Source organism: Zonotrichia albicollis, chromosome Z, assembly GCF_047830755.1.
Source record: "Zonotrichia albicollis isolate bZonAlb1 chromosome Z, bZonAlb1.hap1, whole genome shotgun sequence".
Classification (NCBI taxonomy): Eukaryota; Metazoa; Chordata; class Aves; order Passeriformes; family Passerellidae; genus Zonotrichia; species Zonotrichia albicollis.
In genome coordinates, this window is record NC_133860.1 from 18,108,567 (window position 1) to 18,128,518 (window position 19,952).

The 19,952-nt window shown below is 41.1% G+C and overlaps 2 protein-coding genes across 5 annotated transcripts in view; one reads left to right on the forward strand and one right to left on the reverse strand.

Moving 5' to 3' along the window:
* Positions 1–5: 5 nt before the first annotated feature.
* On the forward strand, positions 6–13,175 carry SKP2 (S-phase kinase associated protein 2). 3 transcript variants are annotated; one of them, XM_005488803.3, is made up of 10 exons: positions 6–156; positions 936–1,192; positions 2,676–2,787; positions 3,079–3,222; positions 3,696–3,830; positions 5,080–5,178; positions 6,635–6,762; positions 8,359–8,410; positions 9,049–9,156; positions 11,515–13,175. In XM_005488803.3, exons 1-10 carry the CDS (start codon positions 149–151, stop codon positions 11,726–11,728), a joined length of 1,257 nt encoding a protein of 418 aa, XP_005488860.1. In that variant the 5' UTR covers positions 6–148; the 3' UTR covers positions 11,729–13,175. The 3 variants fall into 3 exon arrangements, with proteins under 3 accessions (XP_005488860.1, XP_074389118.1, XP_074389117.1); XM_074533017.1 differs by having other exon boundaries at positions 151–275; XM_074533016.1 differs by lacking the exon at positions 6–156 and adding an exon at positions 291–416.
* Positions 13,176–13,976: 801 nt separating this feature from the next.
* NADK2 (NAD kinase 2, mitochondrial) overlaps positions 13,977–19,952 on the reverse strand; it is a 32,328-nt gene continuing 26,352 nt past the window's right edge. For both annotated transcript variants that reach the window (XM_005488804.2, XM_014268310.2), the window contains exons 9-12: positions 19,182–19,237; positions 19,046–19,099; positions 18,464–18,587; positions 13,977–16,726 (exon numbers count right to left, since the gene is read on the reverse strand). In XM_005488804.2, the coding sequence (XP_005488861.1) occupies positions 16,588–16,726; positions 18,464–18,587; positions 19,046–19,099; positions 19,182–19,237 (373 nt within the window). In that variant the 3' untranslated portion in view covers positions 13,977–16,587. The remainder of the gene's footprint in view (positions 16,727–18,463; positions 18,588–19,045; positions 19,100–19,181; positions 19,238–19,952) is intronic.

The following is a 19,952-nucleotide window of genomic DNA, read 5'->3' on the forward strand; positions in this document are numbered from 1 at the left end:
GGCCCCGCCTCCGAGCGGGCACAGGACTGCGAACTACAACTCCCAGCACCCTCTGCGCCCCTCCCACTGCAGCTTCCGGCCGGCGCTGGGATGGCGCGGTGCTGAAAGGCGCGGGGCGCGCGGCGGCGCGCGTGGGCCTCCCAGCGCCATGTACAGGTACGGGAGCGCCGGGACGCGGGAACACCGGGGCACGGGGACCTGGGAATGCGCCGGGACGCGGGCATACAAGTACCGCTGTTGGGCTGCGCGGGAGCCGCGTGGCGCCGAGGCTGCGTGTGAGCCTTCGCAGATCCCCTCGGGCGGCCCGGCTGCGCGGGGATGGCTGAGGCGCTGCGCGGGGGAGCCTCGGGAGCGGCCATGGAACCCGGGGGAGCGGGAGGGAGCTCCTGGCCGTGGGAGCGGTGCCGGGATCGGAGGTGTGTGTGCAGCCCCGCGGGTGCTCCCGGGGGAGCGGGGGTTCTGCCATTGAGACTGGTGGGGATGCTGGATCCGCGGGGTCTTCGGGCCGCCTCTCTCCCGGCCCCGGGGAGAGCTTCCGCCGCCTGCCCGGGCATCCCGTCCCGCTGCCCGCGCTGCCGCCCCGCCGTGGGCGGGTCCTGCCCGGTGCGGTCGCGGCCGTGTCTGGGTTCGGTGGTGTTGGGAGGCTGCCGTGTCCCGCCGCCTCCATTGGCCCCGCTCCCCGGCCCCTCGCCCGCCCCATCCGGGAGCGGGGCGCGCTCGATCCCTGGCGGGCTCTTCCCCAAAGCCTGCCAGAGCGAGCACACGCCTGCGCTGTGGCCGCTGCTTGTGCTTCCAGCGCCCGCAGATCCCGCACTTAGTCGCCCTGTGTATGGATGTGGAGTGCGAGTGACTGAAATGCTTCAAGGATCCCCATCCTGTGTTTGGTGTCAGTCTGGCATTACCCTCAGAGCCTCTGGGTTTTGCTGTGTCTGCAGAAAGCACCTCCAGGAGATCCCATCCTCTAGCACTAATGTTTCCACCAGCTTGGAATGGGACCCCGGCAAGACCTCGGAGCTTCTCTCGGGTATGGGAGTGTCGGCCCTTAAGAAAGACAAGCTGGGCAATGAAAACACACCACAGGACCTGCTGGTGTCGTCACCCTGCCTTCCTCCAAAAAGGCAGAAGGTGAAGGACAACGAAAAGGACTTTGTTATCGTGCGCCGGCCATGGCTGCTCCGAGAGGCAGAGTCAGGTACTGTCCCCCTGTCCCAGGTTCTGCTTGCCCTTTGGTAGAGATGGAGAGTGGGCATCACAAGTCCACCCTGCTTTAGTGTTTAGTTCTTTTGCTCTTACCCAGCAGAATGGCACTTTTAGATCTAGTGGCTTTCAGGCTTGGGGTGATAAATCCTCTTTTATATGTGCCTTTAAGCCGAGGTGGTGTGTCTGGCTCCAGAATTGTAATCTGTTAAAACCATGGTTCTCTGCTGCCTGACCCCATGAGCACCTGTATGTGTGTGTGTGCGTGCTGGGGGGTTGTCCTGCGTGTCCCTGTGCTTGTTTGCTCTTGTGTGTGGGACATAGGTGGCACTTTGAACCAGCAGGGCTGTGTTGTGAATCAGTGTTTTAAGGTCACTCAAAGAATCGGCAGCAAAAGTAGGTTTAATGAAAAGGTTTGTTGGCAGTATTCACTCTAGTTACCAGATGGTTAAAGCGCACAGAGAAAAAATAAGCTAAAATCAATCAGTTTAAAACCAAAGTCAATCCAAAATTTACCGGTTTGGAGGCAGGAGGAGAAGGGTAGGTAAAGAGTGCAGGCTGAGGTGTGCCAGCAGTGTTCCAGCTCCTGATGGAAGCAAGCAACGTGAGGGACTGTGCCAGAGAGCTACAGGGAAAGCACATCAGAGACTGGAAGCCTGCAGGGCTGGAAAGGGAGAGAGCAGGGCTCTTGGACTCTTGAAAGGGATGTCATAGGCTACTGGGTTCCCTTCCCTGGTGTCAAAATGTGGTTTTAGTCTGGATGAGTATGGGATGCAGAATAAATAAGCAGCTCTCTCCAGACATTATGCTGTCATACAGAAGGTGGAAGTGCCTTCAGACACTCCTGTTTTATATAAGATGCAGTGCTGGGTCAAAGGCAGCTGTTACTGAGCTCCACCATCCAGAAATCTCCCATGTGAATCATGATGCCTTCTGGGGCCCTGAGAGAAGCTGCAATTTGTACCACATTGTTTCACATAATTCTTGGCGTGGTGATAGCATATGTGTTTTAGGAAGCAGTTTGTAGTACCTGATTTTTTTCTGTGTATCACACAGAAGCATAGCTTACCTTGAGCTCCCTTCTGGGACCCTTGTGTGCATAGGAAGAGTGGGCATTTTGGCTGAGGGGGGAAAAAACCCAGAGAATCATACAAGCATTAGATTACAAAGGCAGTAACTAAGATGCTCATGTCCCCCAAGTATGTGAGTAGTGTCCATGGCCTTACTGTGTATACAGTGACTGTTACAGGAACATTTGCATTTACCAGTTGTGCCTAGGCAAAGATGGTAAAAATGTCATCCTACAGGGATGAGCTGCAGGGGAGATGAATAGTGGGACTGATGCCTGATGTAGGCTGATGTGTAGCCTACAGAAAAACCATAGAGGGGCTTTTAACAACCAGACCCAGCAAGGCATCTGACCAGCAGGCAAAAATGAACCAGCTTTAACTAGAATGTGCTTTGCTCTTTCCCTAAAGGTATTTCTTTGGATGCACTGCCAGATGAATTGCTTCTGGCAATCTTTGCCTATTTGCCCCTAAAGGATTTACTGAAAGTTTCTATGATTTGCAAGAGATGGCATCGACTTTCGTAAGTGCTATTTCTCTTCATTCAGTACTAAGGAAAATCTTTGTTTCCATAGACCATTAAATGGTCTGGTTCTCATTTATACATATATAGTTCAATTTAGACCATATGTGGGTATGTATAACCAAAAGATGCCTCACATGTTTTAACATTATTGTAGTCTGTTAAATAGCTTTCCCTTCTCTGCCTGTTTTTGACACTTTCTGTGTTCTTTTGAAACTTTCTGTGGTTCTACCCACAGCTTTGACCTGTTACCCATTTGAACTCACTAACAAGTAATATTCATTCCCCCAGATTTGATGAATCTCTCTGGCAGACTCTTGATTTGACTGGTGGGAATCTGCTGCCAGGAGTGCTTGGACAGTTGTTGCCTGCAGGTGTTACTGTGTTCCGCTGCCCGAGGTCTTGCGTTGGGGATCCGTTGTTTAAAACAAGCAAGTAAGGCTTTTTGTGCATCTTCTGAATCCTGAAACTGTCTTAGATATTCAGTCTGTGTGGTTTTGGTTTTAAGGTAATAGCTACGAGCAGCAGTGTTTGTGCTGTGTGTGGAGTGTGGACGAGCTGATCAGTGGTTAGGCATGTGTTGAAAAAGGAGGTTCTGCACTCACTTGTCAGTTATTTAAAACCAAGTTGATGTGATTTTTTTTTTTTCAATATCAAGCACCACCCTTGCAGTTTCTATCTTGTAGAGGCCTGAATTATCATCATCTGCAGCATTTTTATGTGGTACACTCAAAAAATCATTAAACTCCAGCAGGATAAACTTTCAGATGTTATGAGGAATCAGTAGAAAAATTTCCTGCAAATTCTGCATGCTTTTAGTGTATGGGGTATATTTGTGATGTGGGGAATTTATGGAGCATGTTACAATGCACTTTTAGTAACCTTTCTCCTTCTCTTTTTTTTGTTAGTCTTCTTAAAATTCAACACCTGGATTTGTCGAACTGCACAGTGTCTGCTGCAGATCTCCACAGTATTCTCTGTCTGTGTGAAAAGCTGCAGAACCTCAGCTTGGAGGGTCTAGTGCTTTCTGACAGCATCATCAAGTGAGTGACATGTTTGGGAATATTCAGTACAGCCTTCTGTTCGGTGCCATTATTTTGTGCACGCTAATGAAAGAATGCAGTGGAAAGTTGTTCACTGTGGGTGCATTTTGAAATGACTAGTTTAAGGTGGCCGTTTCGTTTTGGTTTTTTTTCCTCCCAATTCCCCAGAGCAGCAGGACGTTGGAGAAACTGCTCACCTCTCTGTGGTTTATGGATCCATATTCCCACAGCTGAGCTGTACAGCAGAGCTACTTTTATTTTTCCGTTTTTTTGCTCCCAAGAGAACTTTGTGTTTGGTGTGTAGGTTCTTTTCTATTCCAAGGGCTCTCAGTAGCTCTCCCACCAGGTACCCATTGTGCTTCTGCAATGTTGCTCACTTTTTTATTGAACTTATGAAGTCCTTGAAGATTACAGATTCAGTCAAGCAGATGAATGAATTTTGGTTAGCTGCAAAGACACTAATGGGTGTGTAGTCAACCTCCTGTTCCATCACACCACAGGATTGTGGAGGTGCCACCTATGGACAGATGTCAGAGGTGCCACCTAGGTCAGATGGCAGAGACCCTGGCTTTCTGATACTTTCCTCACTCCACAGAGGGGAGTAAATAAACCAGAATAAAAATAAACCAGTATAGTTTGGCTTTTTATACTATTAGTAGTAACAGTTAAAACTACCAGAAAATTGGGTACTAATCAGGCAGTAATTATGGAATTTTATCACCTTCTGAACAAATGTGCATACTGAGTGTTCCAGGTTTTGCTAACCGCATATGTGCTCTAGTCTTGCAAAGAAATGCATTCAGGGGATGCTGTTTGGACGTGGGCTTTTTCCTGGAATAACCTCCTTCTTGCAGAGGGGGGACATCAGAAATGGGATGGTTGCTTTGTCTTTTGTAGAGCTGTAGTAATCTCTGATAAGCAGTGATGTATGTTTATTGGCATACAACAGTAGAAGGTGAAAAGAAACCATTTCCTTGTAAACTTGGTTGTTTATAAATATGCAGACTTGTTAGCAATGTCAAATACATAGACAAGTGTCCCTTTTAATGTTGTGCTTTGATGCAGTAGTACAGAGTTTAGGCCCTTAGTGACGCAGGTTAGTCAGCTGATTAAATGTGCAGTACTTCATATTTAATGAATAATTCCCTGTCCAGGAAATTAGGTCTTAAAAATAGGCACATCATAGCAAAGCAAGCAATGTTACAATATTTAAATTTTATCATATTTTTCTTTTTTCTTCTCTCTACAGGAGCATTGCTAGAAATCCCAATTTGATACGACTAAATCTCTGTGGGTGCTCAGGGTTTTCTGCAGAAGCCTTGGAGCTGATGTTGAGCAGTTGTTCTATGTAAGACAAAACCAGGTTTTGCTATTCCTGAAACAAATTATTTTTTTTTTCCCCTTGGGCATCCCAGTTATTCTTGTATTGTTTTTTTTTTTTAATATGCCTGGTTTTGGTCCTAAATGCCTAACAGTTGATTATTAGCTGAATAATCAGGTAATTTCTTCCCATCAAGCTATTTTCTTCTTTAATAACAAAGATGTACTTTTGTAGTTTTTCATGGGTTTTCTGAATCATCTGCTTGGCTGGGTATACCCCATTTATGTTCCTTTGATATCATGTAAATTTGATTTTTTTTTTTTTTTTTTTGTGAAAATAATATATGATTCTCACAAAGACCAAGTGTGTGTTTTGGAACAGCAAAGTTCCCTCTGCAGTCAGAGTACAGGATGAATGGCAGAGAGCACTGTGCCTTTCAATGGTAGAATAATCCTTCAGTAACCTTCTAGTTTATGAAGGCTGTGTTCAGATTGACAGCTCCAGTGATTAAACCATCTGCTGACAGAGCGTCACTGAACTGGGCCCCAGTGAATTCGGGATTTATATCCCAATCTTTCTGCTGACTTCCTGTGACCTGCAGGACAATGTCCATAATCATTCCTTCTGCGAAAGGATGTTTTTTAATCAAATTGCGAGTTAGTGGGCAGCCAAAGCCTTAATCTTTCTGTCGCTTGGTCTGATTACTCAGATCATGAGCTCTTTAGGGGATGGCAGTCGGTGCAGTGTGCAGTGAATACCAGATGGCAAATCTGATCCTAGGAATGCTAGTGGCAATTTAACTGTTTTTTCATTTTATGTAGAGTGCCAGCTAAATGCTCTAGTTGTGCATTCACTGTGTCTTTGTCCCTTGGTTACAGCTACAACACCTGCACACAGAACAATACTTTGTCCCAGCCCCATGGTGACAGGCTATAGGTAATCAAGCACGTAAAGAGAGTTGAGCTCACAGCATGACCAGTGTTTATATAAAACTATGAATTATTTTATGCTAATTAGGATTAATTGGTCATCTGACCAATGCTAATAATGAATGGTAGTTTTTCCTCTCAATGTGACCATCTGTTCATTTGTAACAGATTCAGGTCACAAACCCGATGAAAAGACAGTGTCTCCTTGTGGCAGTTCCTGGAGAGAGCCTTTACTGAATCATTCCAGTTAAAGTGGCTTTGGGAAGTCACTTTAACCCCTTTCCCAGACCAGGGTCTAAAATTAGCACTGACTATGTGGATGAGGATGTTCTCTGGTTGGATCTTGAAAATCTCCAGAGACAGATTTGGCTGGGTAACCTGCTCCATTCATTAGTGCTTAATTATTGTCATACTAGAATTTCTAGGCATGAATACAGTAAGTTGGCAGTTGGTATGTTACAAGTATTTGCTTTAAAAGTATCAAGTGTAATAGAAAATAACAGAACTTGAACTGCATTTCAGCCATTCTTGTTAACAACTTTGTCTCTGTGTAGGCTGGAGGAGCTGAACCTGTCCTGGTGTGAATTCACAGCCACTCATGTCAAAGCAGCAGTCAATCATGTTACTTCAAAGATCACCCAGTTAAATTTAAGTGGATACAGAGAGAATCTACAAATAGCAGGTAAACAGCAATGTGACAAACCTTTATCCCACTATGGGATGAAGCAGTAGGCTTTACATTTTCTTCTGCTTGGCATTCACTCTTTGTATGGAGGAGTCATGTACTAACAGTAACTTTTGTGCTCTGTATAGTTTGAAGTTCTTGCTCTCAGAGACTCTTACTACAGAGTTCTAGCTCCAGCATGAAGGGTGAGATGATTTTTCTTCCGAATTTAGGAACAGTCAAGTGAAAACTAATTTTTTTGTTCAGCTGAAAGCTTCTTCACTTTACTTGTGAAGTAAGTCCTGGAAGCAGGACTTTGTGTGCTATGAATTAGCTCCAGGAACAGTATCTGGAGGGTTTCTTAAGGCTTCTCATGTTGTGTCTGCTGGAACCGTCTTCTATAAGAGAACAGTCATAGTACGTGCTTGAGTTTCAGACTGACATCCAGATATGAGTTAATTTGGAAGGCAATCTTAGCAAAAACTTAACTTGCTACTAGCTCTAGGAAGAAAAGTTCTATTAAATTGGAGGGTGATAGAAAATACAGGTAAGTCAAGATCTGGGGGAGGGTACATCAAAATGAAAAAGAGCATAGCTAAAGGGTGGAAGTCCTTTTCTAGTAAAGAGAATTTAAATTTTGCAGTGAGTGAATATGACAGTAGGGTGTTGGATGATATACAGGAGGTGACCTCTCATTTCTGTTTAAACATCACACAGACACCCTCATGCATTCTCTTTGTGGGAAAATAGGCAAATCTTCTTATCTCAGCCCCAAACTCATAAACAAATATGCTACATAATCTTCTCCACATCAGGAATTTGAAACTTGGTCCCTCTAATTGAACCATTAGAGACCATGTGCTGACCTCTTCCATTTGTCAGACACTTTCTCTGAGTGTCTTTACTCTGTTTCAGTGCAATTTATCAGGCATAAGACTTAGTACATAATCAAGGTATTGTTTTGTTTAGTTTCTGCACATGAATTCTGAAATATCAAAATTCTGTTGCACATTGTTGAGCACCTTGCAATGGCTTTTAGGTAATACCTGAACTACAGCTGATCTGTGCATCTTGCAGACAATGAAAGAAAGTCAAAAATTTAGTTTAAATCAGAAAAAACATAACTTTTTGTCATGAGAACTTTTTGTGGGTAAAAATGGTCATGCCTAAAGGATTTGGTGCTCTGAAAGGATATTTGATAGGTGAAAAATTTTCATTATTTTTCCACTACATGTAAGTATTTCAGGCAGCTCACCATTACTAGGTCTCCAGTAGATTTCACAAAAATATCATTTGAATTATTGCCTTCCTGATTTGATGGTGATGCAACTGATTTCTAGGGATAATTTGCTGAACTAAATCTAGGTTTCTGAACTTCTTTTAACCCTCTGAACTAAATCAGGGGGTTAAAAGAAGGTCCATGTAAGGTATCTTCATAGGCAGACTGTATGCTCTAACTCTTAAGCATGTATCTTTTATTTTAAAAATTGTGCTTCAGTTGTGGGGTTCCAGTAGGAAACATATAAATGAACATGTGTGGACATCAGCAGGCTGTGTAAAGCACATCCATCTTGCTACTGCAAGAGGGACTGACTCTGTGTGGTCTCTTTTCAGATGTGAAAACACTGGTGGAGAGATGTCCTTTGCTTGTCCATTTAGATCTCAGGTAAGAAAACCTGTGCAGCCAGTCCTTAAATCCTTGTGGTTCGGGGGATTAGCACTGAGGCAGGGTTGTGTGGGTAGCACTGCACATCCAGAAAATACTATTCAAGCTAAACCTACAAAAGATTTGCTATCTGACGTGACCTAATCTGGAGCAGGTAAGATGTCTTGTTACCCCAGGATAAATGTCAGGTACCTACAGGGTTTGTTGACTAACAGGAGATGGTAATTGATAGGTAGAAAGGAAGGAAATATTTAGATGCCTACAGTTCATTAGCCTAGCATCTCTGAGAGGGTTTAAGTCATCTCTAATACTAATTTGGTACTTGGCCATATAACTGTAAAAAAAGGTATGTTTTGGTTTTTACTTAGTCACTTTCAGTATTTTGAAATCTCTGGAGAACTTGCCTATTCATGGCACAGGTTCTGCTGCAGAGTATCTGTATGAAGAGAAACTTCTTCACCTGCCCCTTCGCATGCACAGCACATACATGAGAAATGGGTTGCTTCCACAGTCAGCGAAAACATACTTTGGTGGTAGAAAAAGTAGATATTCAGTGAATTCCTCTGGCTGAATTTTTAAAATAGCAAATTTACTGCTGCTGTGTACTTAAGACTTTATGTAATGTGTTCTCTGTACAGTGACAGCATGATGTTAAAGCCTGAGTGCTTCCAGTATTTTAAACAACTTGTGTTCCTACAACACCTGTGCCTTAGCCGATGTTACCAGATATCACCTGCTGCCTTAGTGTAAGTAACCTCTAATTAGCTTTGGTTTGCTGTTCATGCAGAGGGTGAATTAATTTAAATTTGCTTTATTTTATGTTTGAAATTGCAAATACTGTTTCAAAAAAGTTAATGGTACGAGCAATCAGGAGTAAAACTATGATAAAAGAACCCAACTGTTAGAACCTGTTTCCTCTGAGAATCCAGACTGGAATGAAGCTGATATAATCTTTCAGTGGTGTCAGTCTGTACTCATGGACCTGGCTGCTCCATGCATGCCTTGTGTCTTGTGTTAATGGCATTATACCAGTGGTACTCATTGCTGGCATGGGAGGTTGCAGTCCGGCCAGTGACCAGGACTGATGTCAGACTGAGTGTGGAGGAAGGTTTGGAATAGCTGGCAGAGTTGACAGTACTGGCTGGACTAGTAAGCTGTAAGTAAGTGTGTATTTGCTTTTGTGTGCACTTATACCAATTATTGATTGTGATTCTGTTCTGGTTTGACACTGGCACAAGGCCAAATGCCACATGAAAATACACCTTCTCTGGTGTCTGCTGTGAGATTTTGACCAGGAATAAACAAAGCAGGCTCTCACTTGAAAAAAAAAAAGTTTATTAACTAAACTACAAAGACAATTACTAAACTACACACAAAAGGAAGAAAAGGAAAAAAAAAGAAAACACAAGGAAAATGAAAACCTCACAAAAACACTCTCCTCCTCCTCCTCCTCCCCAAATTCCCAATACAATACAATCCAAAATCCAATCTGGGTCCAGCACCACCATTTAGAATGCTCAACTTCAGTTCCTCAAGAGGAGAGGGAGTCCTTCCATGTGTCGTGGTGGCCTTTTCTGTCCTTGTTCCGGTGCTCTCACCACCGGACCAGAATCAGGGCTGCTTCCAGGGTTGTCCTTTTAAGGAGGCTGTGTCCAGTTCCAGAAAAGCTCAGTCTCTCACCTCTGGGACATCTGTCCCCCCCATATTTTATATACCCCCTGGGGCCGAGGGGTACCCACACTGAATCTTCTTTGGCTCTTGGACATTTCTCCCCCTGGTCTCAGTCTCTGTATTCCAGGGGAACATAGCTCTGTCCATGGCTACACAAAAGAGTCCAGCATAAAATGCCACTCCCTCTTCTCCATCTTCCTAACATCTCTCAGTGTCTCTCTCTGGTCCAGATCTTCATCACTCACTCATCTCCTTCGTCCAGAAAGGGTTAGTGTTCTGTGATATTTTCATTGTCCAAAGAAAGGGTTAAAAACTCCTCCAAGCAGCTGGACTCCTGGCTGCACCCCCCCCACCATCTCCTCAGCCGGGCTGCCTGCTGCCAGCACATGTTTACTGCTTTCAAGGTAACGGCACACAAACACCGGCTGCACTCTCTCTGTCTGTCTCCAAGGTGGGGGAGGGGGGGGAACAGGCTGCCCACTGCTTCCTGGCATTTCTTTATTTTCTTCCTTCCACCCTTGGGGCCAGGCCTACCTCTCCCAGGCCGGGCCCTGCATGGCTTTTCCCCTCCCCCAGCCCAGCCAGCAACTGGGCCGGGGGAGAGACTCAACTCCTCCACCGCCAGAAATCCCAAGAGGAACTGCCAGGGGGAGAGCCCTGCTTTTACCCTGTGTTCTCGGAGGTGGACCCAGTGCCCAGTGGTTAGGCCAGATGGCAGTATTCAAAACTGCCCACTCATTGGCCCCATCCACACAGCATCCCAGAAATCCTGTTTCCGGGTCAAACCATGACAGATTCAAATATGGCTAAGAGTGACTTGTTCATGAGGTCCTTCCGCTTTTTATTAGTATAGAAGCTTTCAAGTCCAGTACTTTCAGGAAAGATGTCAACACAACAAGAAAAAAGGTTGAGAGGAACAGGAAAATGAGGATCTGAAGAACCTTTGCTGTGGCAGCACATGCCTCAGCCTTTTGATTCTGTCCTGTACTTGCTTGTAAGATACACAGTTCAGATGATGACTGGGAAAATGTAAAGCAATCAAGAAGCTGGGTCTGGCTACTCACCAAAATATTGCTCCAAACCGGGGACTCATTGATGGTACTTAGGGGCTTGTATCCCCTGAGCCACATCCTGGAACTTCATCTGTGCAATTTACTTCACTTTTTCTAGATTTTTAAGTCCAAGGATATGAAAATGGAAGAATCAGTTTGTTTTCAGTTTGTGAGAGAGACTAGCAAAACAGTAATTTATTCAGCCAGTTTGCTGAAGTATCAGTGTTGAGTACTAGTTTCAATAAAAAATGTGCTTAAGTAGTTTATCCTCTTCTAAAAAATTAGTAAAAATGGCGTTATGTAGCTTGGGTGCAGGCTGAAAAACCCCAAAAAATGTTTTCAGTTTCATGGTTAATTTGCTATCTCTCTCTCTCTTTCTAGAGAGCTTGGTGAAATCCGAACACTGAAGACTCTTCAGGTATTTGGAATAGTCACTGATAGCTCCCTGCAGCTCCTCGAGGAAGCACTACCCGACATGAAGATCAATGGTTCACACTTTACCAGCATTGCAAGGCCAACTGTTGGCAATAAAAAGAGCCATGAGATTTGGGGCATCAAATGCAGATTGACACTGAGAAATCCTAGTTTCTTGTGATCGTGTACAATGTACTTGATGCCATGGACACACTGTGCGTTGAAGCTCCTTAGGAAAAAAAAAGTGCTGGAGCACCTTTTATCATAGTACTGTTACTGTCTAACTTGGTTTTACACCCTAATGTTGTTTCATAATATTTTATATCAGTTTTTTGTACTTAAAGCCTTTAGAAATTGTGGATCTGTGAGCAATTACAGAATATTTCTTTCAGCCTTTCTTTTTTATAGGGGATCTTTGAAAAAAAATATGAAAACAAATCACCGTCAAGTGATTTGATAAGTACAAATCAATTACTTACATTGGTAAGTAATGTCAGCCTCTAGCAACTGTCTGCAGCTTCTGGAACAGCTTGCAGAGGTGCTAGAAATCTTTGTAGGGTTTATTAAGGAGTTTGCAGAATTCAAAATGAATACTTCTGTGTATTAAATCTGTTCAGCTATGTTGACTGAAGAAAAGATACCGCAGGATGAATGAATCAAGCTTGAAAACAGTAAATTGGGGATATTTACACAGAAGCAGCTAAGAGCTCAATACCTTACAAGTTAAGCAGCATAAAGGAGCTATAGTGAAGTTTTTATTTAGGAGGCCACAAATGAAACTTTTGTCTTTAGTATCCTTCATTTGTTGCCAAATATAGTCTGAGTAGCCTGTTCAGAGTTAGCATCTGTAAAAATAGATGCTGGTTGTCCATTATTTCATGTTGTGGTCCTGGGTTTTCTGATTACATTTTGGTAGCTTTGTGCGCCTGATCGTAGATAAACTTTCTGTAAGACCTTTTCTAAGTGCAACTGATACATTGGTAGAAGTTTAGCAGGAGGAGGGCTCAAGGAGTTCTAGATATGACCAAAAACCAGGACCTGGGACTACAGTGTAAGAATGCAAAAAGGGAGAGATGCTTTGGTGCTATCAAGAGACATACATTTCTTTCTTATATTAGTTTGTTTGTAGTAGCACTTCGCTTCTTGTATTTGTATCACTAACCACTATTATCTAGTGTTGATTTTTATTTTAAAGTTATAGGAGAAGCTGAGTAACTGTCCAAAAAGAAAAAAAAAAACCAAATAAAAGATAGGGACAGGTAATGATTTTAAATAAACCTTTCATCTGCATCTGTTATCAGGGTCCTTCCTCATGCATAAGCCTAGAATGTTCCAGCAAGTGTTTTAGCAAAACTTGGACCCTCTCTAGGACATAAACATGCTGCTGTTTTTCCCATGAATGCAGTAAGCAAGCAGCTGAATTTATTCATGGATGTTTTTAAGAGTAGCCAACATATTACTTTAGGTGTTTACATAGATACAGCTTCTTGAAAGAAAGCATTCAGAAATGAATACCTGGTAGTGCAGAACAGATTGCTTACTATGGAAAGATTGTATGAGTACTAGAATTCGATATTTAACTTGACCTTCTAGAATATAGTAAATAAAGCATTATCTTTTTAACCTAAGGTGGTTTTGTTTTTATTAAATTTAACAGTGTAAATATAAATAACAGGTGTTAATAATGGGTTTGTATCCCCTGTGAAGGAGTAAATGGGCAACACACCTTGTGGAAGTTGGGGGATACAGAATATTCTACTGCCTCAGTTTGCTGCCTTAGAATTATACCTTAAATTACTTCAAGAAGAAAAAGTAAATCCTTGCAGCACAGCATTACTGTAAATTCTTTGCCTTATGCACAATGTAACTCCATGAAACTTCTCTTGCATTTAATAAAGATCTAAGAAATTGCTTTGTTTTACAGAATGACTGATAGATGGGAGAGTGCTTTCTCTGGTTTCCCACCAACTTTGTGTCATGGGTCAAAAAGAAATTTCTCCAAGCAGTGGTGATTTAAAGGACAGGGTGTTATCAAAACTGCTTTCAGGATTTATTAGACTATGCTTTAAAACCCTGTGCAGATTTGGAACAGTAGTAGGCCTTTGAACTAGGTGGAAAAATTTTACATACCAGATTCAGTGTTGGAAGGGGACCAGAATCACTGTTGCATATCTATTTGATAGTTATGATGACAGCTTTAGTAGACATGAAAGCCCTTTGGACAAGGTGCTCAACTGAACCTTTCCTAAGGGAAATAATAAGTAGCTCTAAACACTACATAACAAAACCTACCTGCTACATTGATTTGTCTCTGTACTACATGTAAATGCATGAAGGCTCACAAACCATTAAAACAACCTGAAACAGTAAGTGAGAAGAAACTGAGCACATGAAACACTTTTGAACGATGAAATCAGGCACAGGATAGCTTAATTTATCAATTAAGATTTTAATTTTTATTACATAATGTATAAACACCACTTGGAGAAAAAAACAAAAGAATAACAGGTCTAGTTTAGCAGAACACAGTGTAGACTAGCATTAAATGAAAATACCATGGACTTGACTCAGCAGGTGGAGGAGGTGCAAAAAGTCACTGCCAGTCCACGCAGATTAAATCAGTGTTCAACCAAGAACTCAGTCCTGTCCTGCAATAGTGTCTACCAACTAAGTTGTCTGTACTGCAATCCTTCGTCAAAAAGAATCCTTAAAAAGGGTCCTACAGTTGTTCAAAAAAAAAAAAAAAGGTAGCTGCTTACTATTAAAAATAGATTTCTGAATCACCATGTCAATTTTAAGCATTCACCAGTAAATGCTTCAACAGAACTGTAATTTAATACAGACAAAACCAGTAGAGGCCACTCATGAGCAGGTCAGGCTTCCATTTTGCTAAATTAGGAATTTGAAAATTTACTAAATTCTAATCTAGATCATACTTTGGGGCTGAAGGGCCTGAGAAGATTACCTTTTAGTTTTGATGTTGATAGTAAGGAATGACAGGCATGTTTAAGAGGTATGCCTACTGATCTGACTAACCAGTCTCCATTAAAACTTCACAGCACACAAATGTGTAAATAAGCAGTTGTTGGGATTTCTGCCATAGATTTGCTGTGCACATGTTCAATACCTAAATCTAGTGTGAGAGTGGTAAGAGTCCTAGGAAGGAATAAATCAGTGTTAATGGCAGTGGTGGGCTTGAGGATTTTTTTAATTCTAACAGCATATTGACTAGTGTACATGACAGAGGCACATAATAAACAATCCCTAACTGGTTACAGATGGATTGAGAATAACTGGAACATCCTAATCTGTGTGCACATAACTTTTAGAAAGATTAGTCTTTTGTGTCTTTACTTTTAGACAAGCTATGCACATTATTTTAGACAGAGCTTTATTCTGATAGTTCCTGAATTTACCAATTTATGAAAGCTTATTTGGCTACACTGCTTTTCCCCTCTGCGTCTACAATCACGGCAACCAGAGAGTGTAAATAACTCTGCAGTGATAGCTTATTCACACATCTCCATCAATTTCACATTTTCCTAGAACTGAATGGTCTGGTCAAATCAATATCCTCTAAATTATGTTTTAAGTTCTATTCACTCTAAGTCTAGAAGGAAAAAACCCTTTGTCCATTTCCTCCACCAATAAAGAGCAGTTTACATTTTGCAAGTGGCAATAAATACACTGATTGATTGGCCACACTGGAGAACATTTCCATTACACCTGAGAACATCTGTTACAGAAGTCTCTTCATTCAAAAGTAACTTTAAGAAAACTCACTCTTGGAAACCAATCTGTAGTAGACAAAACATACTATTTTCAAGTCATGTAGCAGAAGAGCTCCTGCTGTAGGAGTATTTGTTTTCTCAAATTCTGCCTCACCTATGCAGTTATAAGCACAGATTTCAAATGGCAATCACAGTTCACAGTTTCTCTAAGAGATTTAAAAGGTCACTTGCTCTTCTTTAATCAGAGCTTTTTTTCCTATTATCTACTTGATTACCTAACATGAGAGAGACATGTGAAATTAATTTGTTGTCATTTACATATCACTAGAATTCAGCATAGGATTGGAAATGTAAATTTTCTGGAGAAGGTAAAAACATGCTGGGAAAACTGGAAGACATAGGTATTAGCTTGTGCTCCACTCCTAATACCCAGCATGTCTCATTCTTCTTTAAATATAAGAAATTCAAAATCTAAAATTCCAAACATTCAACTTAATAAGGCCAAATATAACTCTTATGATAGCCACTTACATACACTAGTGTTCTGATAATCTGCTTGCCAGTTAATCCATTCAGTGAAGAAATATATCCTACTACAACATGATTTCTATAATTTGTAAATTCTTCATGAAGGGCTCAAGAAAACCTTTGGATTTCAAGTCCCTATCTAGCCAAACAGAAAAACTAAAAGCTACCTCAGTCAAGATGCACTAAACCAGACTTATACCCTTGACTTAAGTCTACAAAGTAGAAAAAATACTGGAAGAACAAAAAAAAAATTGCCACAAGTTGTATGAAACTACAAAGTTGTACAATTTTTGAAAAGCATACAAAAGATTTGTATTTTCATTTCTTTTACCTCAACATCATGGTTTACCAAAATCTATATATCCTTGCATCAAATTGCTAGTTTGACATTCAACTTTTCTACAAAAGTGTATGAAGTATTTAGTTTTATCAGTCCCAGACTGTTACTATAAAACTGTACATCTGAATATTTAATGCTACTGACTTAATACTTGAACCCATTTACCTGTGTTTACAAAGCTTTCATGTTTGCCATACAAGTTAAAATGTCAATTTTCACTGAAGTTAGAGGTAACACTTCAGACATTTACACTAGATGCAAAAAAAGCTTAAATATCAGGCTAATGATTCCCCAACCCAAAGGAATGAAAAGCATTTCAAGCTTCCTCCAAATGCTCTTGCATTCGAAAAGGCCAACTTCCAATATAATGCAGCATTGTGATATCCCCATGGTTTCCCTCTATGGATCCATAAATGTTTCAGCAAAAGACATCAGGGTCCTTCATTCTTCCAGCAGAACAGTGCACAGTGAATCCTCTGTGTCAATCAATATTGAAGCTATTGCCCCATCATTGAACTCAAAAGATGTTCCTCCATCTACAACCATACAAGCATCCCAACAACGGGAACGGACACAGACTCTGCAAAAACCCAACAAGTAAGTTATCACAAAACAGCTAAAAAAATTAAGTATTTCACACAAGCAGTTAACAATAAAACTGGGACATTCTTTTGCTTGAGTCAGTAAATGCTTAACTTCCACTTAGCATGGCACTAAGCACTAGAACCTCCCAAGTTATCAGTGCTTTGTATGGGCTTGGCAGTGAGTCCAGAGAGGACTGAAGGACATGGTCAATGCTCCCACAGTCTGAGCACAGCCTATAGTATAACACTTGGTGCTGAAGCTTAGCTGTAGTTTTCAAAGACAGCTATTGATGATCCCATTTACTTGAACTTCACAGAAAACTTCACAATAATTTAAGATTCTAATATGTGGTCTTCATCTTATGTGAAGTATGTATTTTCAAGTAGCAATGCTTAAGGTTCAAATAATTTGGACATTAATGTAATCTTTTGTTACAATAGTCATTCAGAGAGAAGAAAAGTAATTACAAACACAAAGCTGAAGGTCAGGATGCTTGCCAGGCAACTTCAAGAACTGCAGCATATTATTGTCAAGACATTATTATTATTAGAGTCTGACATATTACAGTTAATAAGTTGAAATCTAAAAATTTAGATTACAAAATTTAAGGCATCTCTTTTAGAGCTGGACAAGACAGAAAAAATAATTTGGCTCAGAGCTCCTTTAGACACTTGTTTTGATATAAAAGGTTGAACTGACAGTTAATTACAACTGAAATACTGTATTGCTTTCAATAGTTTATATGTTATTGTTCGTATGTTCAGTAATTCTGGCAATATAACTAATGGCTGTACATGTTTATATTTAATTGTGGCAAGCTCCACATATCATAAAATCATTTAGATTGGGAAAGACAAGTAAGATCATTGAGCTCAACCATTAAACAAGCACTACCAAGCCCACCACTATGTCCCTAAGTGCCATGCCTACATGTCTTTCAAATACCTTTGTGGATGATAACTCCACCACTTCCACAGGCAGCCTGTTCCACTGCTTTATAACCCCTTCCATTATGATAATTTTCCTTATATTCAATCTAAACCTCCACTGGCACAAATGCCCTAAGTAAAAATTATGAATTAGCAAATAATTCAGTTTGGAAATGCATTTAGTCCCACCTTCTGCTCAAAGCAGGCCTTACTTTAAAGACGGTTTAGGTTGCTTAATGCCTTGCCCAGGGAAATTTTGAGTATCTCCAAGAACAGTCACAAGACAATCTATAGAGAAAACTTTCTTGTAAAATTTTTCCTATAAAATCATGGCTGTTGCATTATACTCTGCTCTGAAAAGTGTTTAACTCAAGCCCCCTCTGTAACCAGGCTTTGGTAGCCGAAGACAGCAACTGGATCCCCTGCTTAGTCTTGGCTCCTCCAGGCTAAAGGAAAGCACTGTTTGAGACTTTCTCTTATAAACCACTTGTTCCAGCCCCATTATCCTCCCAGTGACCCTTTCCTGAATTCACTTCTCTCTGTCACTGTGTCTTATACTGAGAGAAATGGCACATAACCAAAACTGGGCACAGTGAGATTCTTTTATTCTGTAAGATTGTGCAGGGATCAAACATTAAAAAGCCATAACACAACTAGGAAACATTTTCATCCTGCTGTTACAAGAACAATACTCAAGTAATTCAAAGCACAAACTGGATGTTGAAACACTTAAAGGGAAAGTCCTCAGACTTTAACAGATAGACTGAACTAAGTAATTCTTTGCTATTGCAGCCAACACTTACTTTGAAGAGAAGCCACGCTGACGGCTACTTGAGAAAACTCTGTTTACAATAGGCTCTCGAACACTGAAAAACATCTTTGGTTCCTCTGGACTGTAGAGCAGACAGTCATTGTAATCATTTGTTACTGTAAGCAGAGGAGTCAGCCATTAGTTTTTCCAGAGAAAATTATTTACTCTCAAAAACACACATTCCTCCAGGGAAGAGTGGCTTCTCTATCAAGAGGGACTATCAAGTCTTGACAGGTGTTTAGTAGTCTTTACATGCAAAAAATTACTTTTAGGTAAAATTCCTTTCAGTTCTATGCATGATGAACACTCAATAGCTTTCTCCTGATGATTAAATATTAACCGTTTCAAATTTTAGGAGAACTGAAATTCTCCTGAAGTGGATAATTTAGACAGAAGTCTATGTAGGTGCTTTCATTTCAAGTAAGACATTGTTTGCCAACTGTGCCTAATTAATGTCTGTAAGAAAGACTACTACTGCAAGAGTGCTAAAACACTGAAAAGTGAGTAGTTCAGAATACAAACAAAATGAACTGGTCGAATATACTTTTAAAAAAATCTGGCCTTTTTCACTAACCTTTCTGCACCAGTTCCGTGTTCAATGGCATATTCAGAGTTCCATGCTTTTTCGCTGTTGAGCCGAGAGAAAGAGCCCCAGTTAGACAGATGTATCTATACAGACCTTGGCTAGTAATGCCACATTGCTCACTCACCCATCTTAAGGATCTCTTCAACAGCTTGATGTGCAACCTTGTTAATATTATAGGACCTAGACAGAGAAGAAGTCTTGTTTGCTAAGCAGTACAAATTAGAAAAAAACTGAGAAAAATCAAAAAACCTTTCACACTGATGAAAAACTAAAATCAACATTTGGGGAGGAAAAAGAATGCTGTTAAATCAACTCTTGCTTTGGCATCTACCTGTGGCCTTGTAAACCTTAAAAATTCATTAAGTGAAGTCTTCAGAAAAGAAGAGCAGGGGATGTAGTCTGCTTGTCAATAATCCCCCAATAACTGCTGCATTAAGTCTGCATTAAAAAACTGAAGCTCTAGAGATTGTGTTCTTACCCTGTCTATCCAACCCTTGCTAATTGATTTATTCTCTTAGTAACCGTCCAAAAAAGAAAAAAAAAAGCCAAATAAATCCAACACTTTATAAACCCAACACTTCCCTACAAATATTTTACCTCTTTATTTATACCCTAAGATGTGGTCTTGAATCTCACAAGAACTAGTGTACATAGAAAATAAACAATCAGATCAGACACTTCTGCATTTGACACATTTGGATGAATGAGTTAACATAGCCTTTGAACTAAGGCAAAACTCCTAAAAAAGTCCCCCTCCTCTGCTCAGACTCAAAAGGGAGTAGGTGCTAACCAGAGACACTGTGCAGCAGTACCATGAAGATCTCACATGGCCAGGTCTCAACACAGCTTAAAATCCTCAGTCCAGCACTTCTGTCATGGCAGTAAAACACCTCAG

Bases quoted from the DNA above. Each gene is read 5' to 3' on its own strand.
- SKP2 (XM_074533016.1), top strand. From the start codon at position 319: ATGGCTGAGGCGCTGCGCGGGGGAGCCTCGGGAGCGGCCATGGAACCC. The intron at 2,788-3,078 runs GTAAGTGCTATT...TCATTCCCCCAG, and splicing joins AAGAGATGGCATCGACTTTC to ATTTGATGAATCTCTCTGGC. The intron at 9,157-11,514 runs GTAAGTAACCTC...CTCTCTTTCTAG, and splicing joins ATATCACCTGCTGCCTTAGT to AGAGCTTGGTGAAATCCGAA.